Raw genomic sequence first — 12,500 nt, forward strand, 5'->3', positions numbered from 1 at the left:
TTATACTTAACATGATTACATTGGTAGGTGAGATAACAGAGAATAGAACCGTTTCCCACTGTGAAATGGACTTTTATAAAACTGTTCAATAAGTCAAGGCTGAGTTGTGATTCGTCGGTTGAATTATCCTCTCTTTTTTAGGAGATGAACAGTTTCTCTCTGAAACCAGATTATTCTGCCTGTGTACCACACAAACCAGAAATAGAGTGCACGCACGCACGCACGCACGCACGCACGGGTCAACTACTGCTGCAAGAGTGGCTTTTAATGGGGAAAGACTGAGAAATGATGGAGGAGAGAGAGCAGGGGGAGATGAAAGACAAGAGGGAACGGAGAGAACAGCGATCTCGTCAGCATTCATAACTCAGTAGGTTAGTGGGGTAATGGAATGGGACAACCACTCATTGGGAGAGAGAGTTCATTATCCTGGGAAGAGATAACATGGTCCAACGTTGGGAAACAGGCTGGATGTGATTATCATGGAATAGAAGCACGTTACACACCCTGATAAAGGCCCCAGCTACAGTTGAAGTTGGAAGTTTACATACACCTATGTTGGAGTCAATAAAACTCATTTTTCAACCACTCCACAAATGTCTTGATAACAAACTATAGTTTTGGCAAGTCGGTTAGGACATCTACTTTGTGCATGAAACAAGTACTTTTTCCAACAATTGTTTAGAGACAGATTTTTTTCACTTATAATTCACTGTGTCACAATTCTAGTGGGTCAGAAGTTTACATACACTAAGTTGACTGTGCCTTTAAACAGCTTGGAAAATTCCAGAAACTGATGTCATGGCTTTAGAAGCTTCTGATAGGCTAATTGATATCATTTGAGTCAATTGGAGGTGTACCTGTGGATGTATTTCAAGGCCTACCTTCAAACTCAGTGCCTCTTAGCTTGACATCATGGGAAAATCAGAAGAAATCAGCCAAGACCTCAGAAAAAAATTGTAGACCTCCACAAGTCTGGTTCATCCTTGAGAGCAATTTCCAAACGCCTGAAGGTAACTAGTTCATCTGTACAAACAAAAGTATAGACACCATGGGACCACGCAGCCGTCATACTGCTCAGGAAGGAGAATAACGTACTTTGGTGCGAAAAGTGCAAATCAATCCCAGAAAAATAGCAAAGGACCTTGTGAAGATGCTGGAGGACACAGGTACAAAGTTACTATATCCACAGTAAAACGAGTCCTATATCGACATAACCTGAAAGGCCGCTCAGAAAGGAAAAAGCCACTGCTCCAAAACCGGACATGGGGACAAATATCGTACTTTTTGAAGAAATGTCCTCTGGTCTGATGAAACAAAAATAGAACTGTTTGGCTATAATGACCATTGTTATGTTTGGAGGAAAAAGGGGGAGGCTTGCAAGCCGAAGAACACCATCCTAACCGTGAAGCATGGGGGTGGCAGCATCATGTTGTCGGGGTGCTTTACTGTAGGAGGAACTGGTGCATTTAAAAAAATAGACAGCTTCATGAGGAAGGGAAATTATGTGGATATTTTGAAGCAACATCTCAAGACATCAGTCAGGAAGTTAAAGCTTGGGTCTTCCAAATGGACAATGACCCCAAGCATACTTCCAATGTTGTGGAAAAATGGCTTATGGACAACAAAGTCAAAGTATTGGAGTGGCCATCACAAAGCCCTGACCTCAATCCCATAGAAAATTTGTGGGCAGAACTGATAAAGTGTGTGCTAGCAAGAAGGCCTACAAACCTGACCCAGTTACACCTGCTCTGTCAGGAGAAATGGGACAGAATTCACCCAACTTATTGTGGGAAGCTTGTGGAAGACTACCCAAAACGTTTGACCCAATTTAAACAATTTAAAGGCAATGCTACCAAATACTAATTGAGTTTATGTAAACTTCTGACCCACTGGGAATGTGATGAAAGAAATAAAAGCTGAAATAAATCATTTTCTCTACTATTATTCTGACATTTCACATTCTTAAAATAAAGTGGTGATCCTAACTGACCTAAGACATGGAATTTTAACTCTGATTAAATGTCAGGAATTGTGAAAATCTGAGTTTAAATGTATTTGGCTAAGGTGTATGTAAAACTCCGACTTCAACTGTATATATCTACCTGTTCACGGGAGGTCAGATGGTCGGACTTTGACTTGTCACGTTTTTTTAAGCACTGATAATCAAATCATATGATTAAAAATTAAATCCAGGGAAGGAGGCCACTGTTGGAATAGCAAGCCTACAGCATATGTTCAAATAGTTAATTAATTAACTCCCACCACATCGTCCACTGGGGTGATATGATGCTAGATATGTGTGTTTAATGCCTTAACTGCCTCTACCCAGAGTCTACTCAGTCTCTGTATGTAAACACACTCAGACTTATGAAACATAGTCCTGAATTGCTTTACTCAGTAGCATTTTAGTGGTTTTCACTTGGAGCTATGTGTCTGTCGGGCAGGTGTACTGACCGCTAGGCTGCTGTAGTGGAGCTGGTGTCACCAACAGGGTGCACTACAATACTCTCAGTCCGTCCTCCACAGCCATCTCTCGCTCTGGCTGTCTCCCTCCCCCTGTCTGTCTGTCTGTCTGTCTGTCTGTCTGTCTGTCTCTCTTTCTGTCTCTCTTTCTGTCTCTCTTTCTGTCTCTCTTTCTGTCTCTCTTTCTGTCTCTCTGTCTCTCTTTCTCTCAGAGATGTTGTACTCTGCTGGGTTCTCTGTAAGCGATGGTGTTTGTGTGTTCATAGAAAACATACTCACACTGGTCCCTACATGTTGACGATAACGAGTACCATCCATTAAAAATGGAAAGTTAACTCTGGGTGCATAATAATGAGTTTTTCTTTGATAATCAGTTTTTCACCACATGAACGAGCCATTTTTCAGTTCTTGGAAAACGGGACCAGGCTTTGAGAGCGTAAATGAGAGAAACCACTATGAAATGAATGGTTAATTGAATTGGGATAGAGGCTGAGTTTATTGCGAGTGTAATGACTATGGTTAGTTCACATGAGAGATGAGTTGAAAGATGGGTTTGAAGGAAGAGACAAACAGCCAAATGACTCACAGTACAAAAAATTTATAATGTTCTCTTTCAAAATACATTAGAATTTTGGGGAATTCGTCTGTCAAAATTGTTGGTTGAAGGGTCAAATAGATTGACCCGGAAGATACAACTTTAATAGCACCGTGTTGAGGCAGATGCTTTGTCTGTATTTGAGAACCCTTCTCCTCTTTAAGACAGTTATTTATGACCTATCAATCCCCAGTACAACACATTGAGTAGCCCTATTTTGAGACCAACTGCAATGAGGAGCAACAGACCAAACATTATTCTAGAGAGGGTATTCGTTTGCTGCGAATTAGTATTTTTTCTACGGGATTGTGTGTGTGTGTGTGTGTGTGTGTGTGTGTGTGTGTGTGTGTGTGTGTGTGTGTGTGTGTGTGTGTGTGTGTGTGTGTGTGTGTGTGTGTGTGTGTGTGTGTTTGAGTGGGGAGAACGCTGCTCTGATTAAGTACAGTAATACAGAGCCGCAGACACTACAGATGTTAATTTAATGGCCTGGAACTTAATGAGATTGGCTGAGGAGACTCCGACACACTCACACACACTCCCCCGTATCACTTTTCAGGGCTAATTATACGACACTACACTGTGAGTTATTAACAGCCACATTAAATATGAAACATGGCTGTGTGTGTGTGTGTACGCTCCAATATGTCCTGTCACGGTGTTTGTGTAAATCCTGGCTCTGTGTGCTGGCAGGAAGGCAACAGGCTGCCACTTCAGGATCAGTCTTTCTCTATCACAGCAGTGGGAGTCACACACGGCTGTTTACGATGTTCTCATATTGACGAGGATGATTCAGATCCTAAAATATTCCCCTTCTTTTTCTCTTTCTTTCTCCCTCTTTCCCTCCCCTCTCTCCCTCTAGGTGGGGTGTGTATAGCCCAGTCTCTGAAGATCCCGCGTGAACCGAAGCCAGGGGAGTTTGATAAGATCATCATACGTCTGCTGGAGACGTCCAACGCCAGGGCTGTCATTATGTTCGCCAACGAGGATGACATACGGTATGTTGTACACCCCCCCTAAACAACAACAACTACACCTCTATAGCCTATCCTTACACCATCACACACACACCCCTGTACCCTTATACCCAGGTATACCAATTGTTGGTTGTGACTCCAGTCCTGACTCCTTCTCTCGCTCTTCCTTTATCTCCCCTTCCTCTTTCTCTTCCCCCCTCTCCCTACCCCCTTTCTCCCTCCTTCTATCGCTCTCTCAGGCGTATCTTGGACGCGGCCAAGCACAACAACCAGACTGGCCACTTCCTGTGGGTGGGGTCAGACAGCTGGGGCTCCAAGATCTCTCCTGTGATTGGCCAGGAGCGGGTGGCTGAGGGAGCCGTTACCATCCTGCCCAAACGAGCCTCCGTGGACGGTACAGACAGAAGCCATTTTAGATGATAGTGTTTTGAGGGGAAAGAGTTAAAGACACAGTATACCCTCAACAAGGTTGATATCACATCATACCAGATGTTTACATGTCTGTTTCTACGTCTTATGTCACTCACTGACCCCTCCTCTACCTCCTCTCCTATCCTATCCTATCCTCTCCTCTCCTCTCCTCTCCTCTCCTCTCCTCTCCTCTCCTCTCCTCTCCTCTCCTCCATCTTCTAACCCTTCCTCTCTTCCTTCCTCATCCTCTCCCCCACAGCGTTTGACCGGTACTTCCGGAGCCGCTCTCTGTCCAACAACAGGAGGAACGTGTGGTTCGCTGAGTTCTGGGAGGAGAACTTTGGCTGCAAGCTGGGGATGCATGGCAAGCGCCCCGGAAGCCCCAAGAAATGCACAGGCAAGATATAAAGGCGCTGGAGCACAGGAGGATGGGTATTGGCTCAGTACAGTGGTGAAGGGTGGGTAGTGTAGGCCAGGAATAGTAGAAAGCAGAGGAGTATGGGTAATGTAGACTGGCAGTTAATGCCCTATAAGAGTTAATGCACTATAATCATCCCTAGACAGGCTACTTAATATTAAGTTCACAAGTCATTGAGCATGGATAGCTTTACTCTCTAAGGAGAATGGTTTGTTCTATATGAACACCCGCTGTGTGCTCAGAGCTCTGTGCAAATGACATGAAATGATATGCAGAGTACAGTAGAGCCCCCTGGCTGGTCCTGCATGGATGAGTCTGGAGAGAAGTGTGTGTGTGACAGTGTGTGTACACAGTCTGTGCAGTTTGGGCTTGTAGAACAGTGTTTGTTGGTGTCTATAACTCTGTCAAATAGTGTGTGACAGTGTGTGTTCGCACAGTCTGTGCAGTGTGGGCTTGTAGAATGGTGTGTGTGTATCAGTGACAATGTGGGTATCTGTGTGTGTCGACACAGCTGATATTTTGGTTGCAGACAACATTTGGAGGTTATCCAGTGTCTGACTCCATCACAGCTCGCTAGCCCTCTGTCCTGAAGGTCCACTTATACATGTGGTGAAGAACAGTGGCGGTCGGTGCTGTTTAAGATGAGGGAGGACACATAGTTTTTCTTCATGAACATGGCCTTATTTCTACTAAAGCATTTTGGATGACTGTCATTCATATTCTATTCACCCAGCTCAATGTACATCAATTGGTTTAGGCTACTGCCTGATACTCAAATTGTCCCTATACCCATCATGAGGTTGCTACAACCTAGTCTATGAATGAAAGTTTACAATGTAGGTGCACACATTTACTCCTGAAGTGCTGACCTGTTGCACCCTCTACAACCATTGTGATTGTTATTATTTGACCCTACTGGTCATTTATGAACGTTTGAACATCTTGGCCATGTACTGTTATAATCTCCACCCGGCACAGCCAGAAGAGGACTGGCCACCCCTCAGACCCTGGTTCCTCTCTAGGTTTCTTCCTAGGTTCCTGCCTTTCTAGGGAGTTTTTCCTAGCCACCGTGCTTCTACATCTGCATTGCTTGCTGTTCGGGGTTTTAGGCTGGGTTTCTGTATAGCACTTTGTGACATCGGCTGATGTAAAAAGGGCTTTATAAATACATTTGATTGATTGACACAGGTTGAGAGAAATTTTAGTTGACAGACAGTGACACACTCAATACCGCCTGCATTGAGGTGATCTACGGTGTAATCATTAGTCCAACAAGTTGCAAATGAGAGTTTCTATTTAACAAAATCAGTTATGTATGTATTTATCCCCGTTTTGTTCCTTTTGCTTCTGTTTAAGAAAAGTTTTTCAACAGAATTGGCTGAATGATTACACCCCTGATCATGCATAAACACAGTTCATTTTCATAGCAGCCACGTTGTATTCCATCTCGCATCTATGCGCTCTCTTCCTCTCACCTTTTCCCTTCGCTTGTGGACTTCAATGCACAACACATCAGCTGTATTCAATGCACAACACATCAGCTGTATGTGACCAGGTGAAAAACCTTTCCAAGCGAACACATTATCCAGAGCCTACATCGTTGTCACCATATTAGCTAAAGTAATATCATAGTCAGCATAGCTAATAGAACCAACACGTTCGTAAACACGCTACAATCATGCAGTAAAGTTAGTGTACAGTCAGTAAGCAGTTACATCGGCGGGCTCCGGTGGCAATAAATTAATAAAACCAAAAGCTTACCATGACTCGAGAAGTAAGATAGAGATAGCAGCTTCGCTTCAAGTCCTTAGGAAACTGTGCAGTATTTTGTTTTTTTATGTATTATTTCTTGCATTGTTAGCCCAGAAAACCTTAAGTTATTACATACAGCCGGGAATAACTATTATACTATATTATATTATTATACTATTATACTATATTATATTATATTATATTATAACTAACTATATCCAAAGAGATATCCGGGATTGTAACATACTCTATTTCACGGAGACATGGATAACTGTGGGCATGCTGTCGGAGTCCGTACAGCCAACGGCATTTGCAATGCATCGTGCCTGACAGGAACAAACATCTCTCTGCTAAGAAGATGGGTGGAGTGTATGTTTAATGATTAACGACTCATCGTGTAATTGTACCAACATACAATAACTCAAGTCCTTTTGTTCACCTGACCTAGAATTCCTCACAATCAAATGCCAACCGTATTATTTCCCAAGAGAACTCTCCTCAGTTATCGTCACAGCTGTGTATATCTCCCCGCAAACGGATACCAAGACGGCCATCAAGGAACTTCACTGGACTCTATGTAAACTGGAAACCATATATCCTGAGGCTGCAATTATTATAGCTGGGGATTTTAACAAAGCTAATCTGAGAACAAGGCTACCTAAATTCTATCAGCATATCGATTGCAGTACACGAGCGAGTAACACGCCCGACCGTTGCTACTCTAACTTCCGTGATGCATACAAGGCCCTCCCCCACCCTCCTTTTGGCAAATCTGTCCATGACTCCATCTTGTTGCTCCCCTCCTATAGGCAGAAACTAAAACAGGAAGCACCCGTGCTTAGGTCTATCCTACACTGGTCTGACCACTCTGATTCCACACTTCAAGATTGCTTCGATCACGTGGACTGGGATATGTTCTGGGTAGCCTCAGACAATAACATTGACGTAGCGCTGACTCGGTGAGCGAGTTTAGAAGGAAGTGTATAGGAGATGTTGTACCCACTGTGACCATTAAAACCTTCCCTAACCAGAAACCGTGGATTAATGGCAGCATTCAAACAAAACTGAAAGCACGTACCACCACATTTAATCATGGCAAGGCGACTGGAAACATGGCCGAATACAAACAGTGTAGTTATTCCCTCCATAATACAATCAAACAAGCAAAGCGTCAGTATAGAGACAAAGTGGAGTCGCATTTCAACGGCTCAAACACGAGACGTATGTGGCAGGGTCTACAAACAATACAGTGCCACCGACACGGCCTGCTACCAAAGACTGCGGGCTCCCCTTCTCCGTGGCCAACGTGAGTAAAACATTGTTAACCCTCTCAAGGCTGCCGGCCCAGACGGCATCCTTAGCCGTGTCCTCAGAGCATGCGCAGACCCGCTGGCTGGTGTCTTTACGGACAAATTCATCCAATCCATATCCCAGTCTACTGTCCCCACATGCTTCAAGATGGCCACCATTGTTCCTGTTCCCAAGAAAGTGAAGGTAACTGAACTAAATGACTATCGCCCCGTAGCACTCACTTCTGTCATCATGAAGTGCTTTGAGAGACTAGTCAAGGATCATATCACCTCTATCCTACCTGACACCCTAGACCCACTGCAATTTGCTTACCGCCCCAATAGGTCCACAGACAATGCAATCGCCAACACACTGCACACTGCCCTATCCCATCTGGACGAGAGAAATACCTATGTAAGAATGCTGTTCATTGACTACAGCTCAACATTCAACACCATAGTACCCTCCAAACTCATCATTAAGTTTGAGACCCTGGGTCTTGACCCCGCCCTGTGCAACTGGGTCCTGGACTTCCTGATGGGCCGCCCCCAGGTGGTCAAGATAGGAAACAACATCTCCACTCGGCTGATCCTCAACACTGGGGCCCCACAAGGGTGGGTTCTCAGCCCTCTCCTGTACTCCCTGTTCACCCACGACTGCGTGGCCATGCACGCCTCCAACTCAATCATTAAGTTTGCAGATGACACTACAGTGGTGTGCTTCATTACCAACAACAACGAGACGGCCTACAGGGAGGAGGTGAGGGCCCTCGGAGTGTGGTGTCAGGAATATAACCTCTCACTCAATGTCAACAAAACAAAGGAGATGATTGTGGACTTCAGGAAACAGCAGAGGGAGCACCCCCTATCCACATCAATGGGACAGCATTGGAGAGGGTGGAAAGTTTTAAGTTCCTCGGTGTCCGTATCGCCGACAAACTGAAATGGTGCATGAACACAGACAGTGTGGTGAAAAGGCACACCAGCGCCTCTTCAACCTCAGGAGGCTGAAAAAATGTGGCTTGTCACCGAAAACCCTCACAAACATTTACATGTGCACAATTGAGCGCATCCTGTCGGACTGTATCACCGCCTGGTACGGCAACTGCACCGCACACAACCGCAGGGCTCTCCAGAGGGAGGTGCGGTCTGTACAACGTATCACCGGGGGCAAACTACCTGCCCTTCAGGACACCTACACCACCGATATCACAGGAAGGCCAAAAAGATCATCAAGGACAACAACCACCCGAGCCACTACCTGTTCACCCTGCTTCCATCCAGAAGGTGAGGTCAGTACAGGTGCATCAAAGCTGGGACAGAGAGACTGAAAAACTGTTTCTATCTCAAGGCCATCAGACTGTTCAACAGCCATCACTAGCACAGAGAGGTGGCTGCCTACCTACAGACTTGATATCATTGGCCTCCTCAATAAATGGAACACTAGTCACTTTAATAACGCCACTTTAAGAATGTTTACATATTTCGCATTGCTCATCTCATATGTAAATACTGTATACTGTATCCTTCACTATCTATTCTTTACTATCTATTGCATCTTAGCCGCTCTGTCACTGTTCATCCATATATTTTATACTTATATATTCTCATCCCATTCCTTTACTAGATTGTGTGTATTAGGTTTTGTTGTGGAATTTGTTAGATACTAGATTTTGTAGTGGAATTGTTAGATATTACCTGTTAGATACTGCTGCACTGTCGGATCTAGAAGCATAAGTATGTCGCCACACTCGCAATAACCATCTGCTAACCATCTGCTAACCATGTGTATGTGACCAATAACATCTGCTAACCATGTGCATGTGACCAATAACATCTGCTAACCATGTGTATGTGACCAATAACATATGCTAACCATGTGTATGTGACCAATAACATCTGCTAACCATGTGCATGTGACCAATAACATCTGCTAACCATGTGTATGTGACCAATAACATATGCTAACCATGTGTATGTGACCAATAACATCTGCTAACCATGTGCATGTGACCAATAACATCTGCTAACCATGTGTATGTGACCAATAATATCTGCTAACCATGTGTATGTGACCAATAACATCTGCTAACCATGTGCATGTGACCAATAACATCTGCTAACCATGTGTATGTGACCAATAACATATGCTAACCATGTGTATGTGACCAATAACATCTGCTAACCATGTGTATGTGACCAAAAACATCTGCTAACCATGTGCATGTGACCAATAACATCTGCTAACCATGTGCATGTGACCAATAACATCTGCTAACCATGTGCATGTGACCAATAACATCTGATAACCATGTGTATGTGACCAATAACATCTGCTAACCATGTGTATGTGACCAATAACATCTGCTAACCATGTGTGTGTGACCAATAACATCTGCTAACCATGTGTATGTGACCAATAACATCTGCTAACCATGTGTATGTGAGCAATAGTATCTGCTAACCATGTGTATGTGACCAATAACATCTGCTAACCATGTGTATGTGACCAATAACATCTGCTAACCATGTGTATGTGACCAATAACATCTGCTAACCATGTGTATGTGACCAATAACATCTGCTAACCATGTGTATGTGACCAATAACATCTGCTAACCATGTGTATGTGACCAATAACATCTGCTAACCGTGTGTATGTGACCAATAACATCTGGTAACCATGTGTATGTGACCAATAACATCTGCTAGCCATGTGTATGTGACCAATAACATCTGCTAACCATGTGTATGTGACCAATAACATCTGCTAGCCATGTGTATGTGACCAATAACATCTGCTAACCATGTGTATGTAACCAATAACATCTGCTAACCATGTGCATGTGACCAATAATATCTGCTAACCATGTGCATGTGACCAATAACATCTGCTAACCATGTGTATGTGACAATAACCATCTGCTAACCATGTGTATGTGACCAATAACATCTGCTAACCGTGTGTATGTGACCAATAACATCTGGTAACCATGTGTATGTGACCAATAACATCTGCTAGCCATGTGTATGTGACCAATAACATCTGCTAACCATGTGTATGTGACCAATAACATCTGCTAGCCATGTGTATGTGACCAATAACATCTGCTAACCATGTGTATGTAACCAATAACATCTGCTAACCATGTGCATGTGACCAATAATATCTGCTAACCATGTGCATGTGACCAATAACATCTGCTAACCATGTGTATGTGACCAATAACCATCTGCTAACCATGTGCATATGACCAATAACACCTTGTTTTATTTTTATTATTATTATTATTATTATTTATTTTTTTTTTATTTTTTTTTTGATGACATGGAAGAGTTCCAGTGTTGTGTTGGATAATCAACTAACTTACATCCCTCTGTTTGAGCCAGGTGTTTGAGCCAGGTGTTTGAGCCAGCTGTTTGAGTCGGCTGAACTAGCTAGCTGCATTTGCTAGCTAAGTAAGTGAAAGTGAAAATTGCAAAATCTCTCTCTCTCTCTCTGTTTAACTATTGTCTTCATCTCTCTTTGAGTCAACTACTTACCACATTATGCACTGCAGTGCTAGCTAGCTGTAGCTTATGCTTTCAATACTAGATGTCAGTTCATGCTGCAAGAGCTTTGATAGGTTGGAGGACATTCTCCGGAAGTGTTATCCAATTGGTAATTACAGTCTTGTCCCATTGCTGCAACTCCCGTATGGACTCGGGAGAGGCGGAGGTTTGAGAGCCATGCGTCCTCCGAAACACGACCCCGCCAAGCCGTACTGCTTTTTGACGTGCTGCTCGCTTAATCCGGAAGCTAGCCACAACAATGTGTCGGAGGAAACGCCGTACAGCTGGCGACCAGCCTGCATGCGGCCGGCCGCCACAAGGAGTCACTAGAGCGCGATGGGCAAGGACATCCCAGCCAGCCAAACCCTCCCCTAACCCGGACGACGCTGGGCCAATTGTGCGCCGCCTCATGAGTCTCCCGGGTTGCGACCAGCTGCGACACAGCCCGGGATCAAACCCGGATCTGTAGTGATGCTTCTAGCCCTGTGATGTAGTGCCTTAGACCGCTGCGCCACTCGGGAGCCCCCTCTGGAAGTTGTCATAATTACTGTGTAAGTCTATGGAAGTGGGTAACAACCATGAGCCTCCTAGGTTTTGTATTGAAGTCAATGTACCCAGAGTACTATGGTGCTACCCCAGAGAGTGCCGTTGAGGCTATTTTGGACCTTCATTGCAAAACAGTGTGTTTTAATCAATTATTTGATGACGTGAATATCTTTAGTATCGTTTTATCTATTAAGGATAACTTTTTAAATGCTTCATTATTTTTATTTTTATGAAATTCACTGAGGAGGATGGACCTCCCTTTCCTCTGAGGAGCCTCCACTGGTGAAAAATGACAATGACTTAGAGTGAGGTCTGGGAATAGGTTATAATATCTCTCTCTCTCACTCTCTGTCTGTCTCTGTCTCTGTCTCTCTCTGTCTCTCTCTGTCTCTCTCTCTCTCTCTCTCTCTCTCTCTCTCTCTCTCTCTCTCCACTCACTCACTCTCTTCTCACTCTCTCCATTCACTCGCTCTCTTCTCTCTCTCCTCTCACTCCCTCTC

The 12,500-nt window shown here is 44.0% G+C and overlaps 1 protein-coding gene across 4 annotated transcripts in view; it reads left to right on the forward strand.

Moving 5' to 3' along the window:
* LOC129838763 (metabotropic glutamate receptor 8-like) overlaps nucleotides 1-12,500 on the forward strand; it is a 370,637-nt gene that overhangs the window by 287,643 nt on the left and 70,494 nt on the right. For all 4 annotated transcript variants that reach the window (XM_055905928.1, XM_055905924.1, XM_055905923.1 and 1 more), the window contains exons 4-6: nucleotides 3,918-4,053; nucleotides 4,272-4,426; nucleotides 4,703-4,840. In XM_055905928.1, coding sequence (XP_055761903.1) covers nucleotides 3,918-4,053; nucleotides 4,272-4,426; nucleotides 4,703-4,840 — 429 coding nt within the window. The remainder of the gene's footprint in view (nucleotides 1-3,917; nucleotides 4,054-4,271; nucleotides 4,427-4,702; nucleotides 4,841-12,500) is intronic.

Source organism: Salvelinus fontinalis, chromosome 39 (assembly GCF_029448725.1).
Source record: "Salvelinus fontinalis isolate EN_2023a chromosome 39, ASM2944872v1, whole genome shotgun sequence".
Taxonomy (NCBI): domain Eukaryota; kingdom Metazoa; phylum Chordata; class Actinopteri; order Salmoniformes; family Salmonidae; genus Salvelinus; species Salvelinus fontinalis.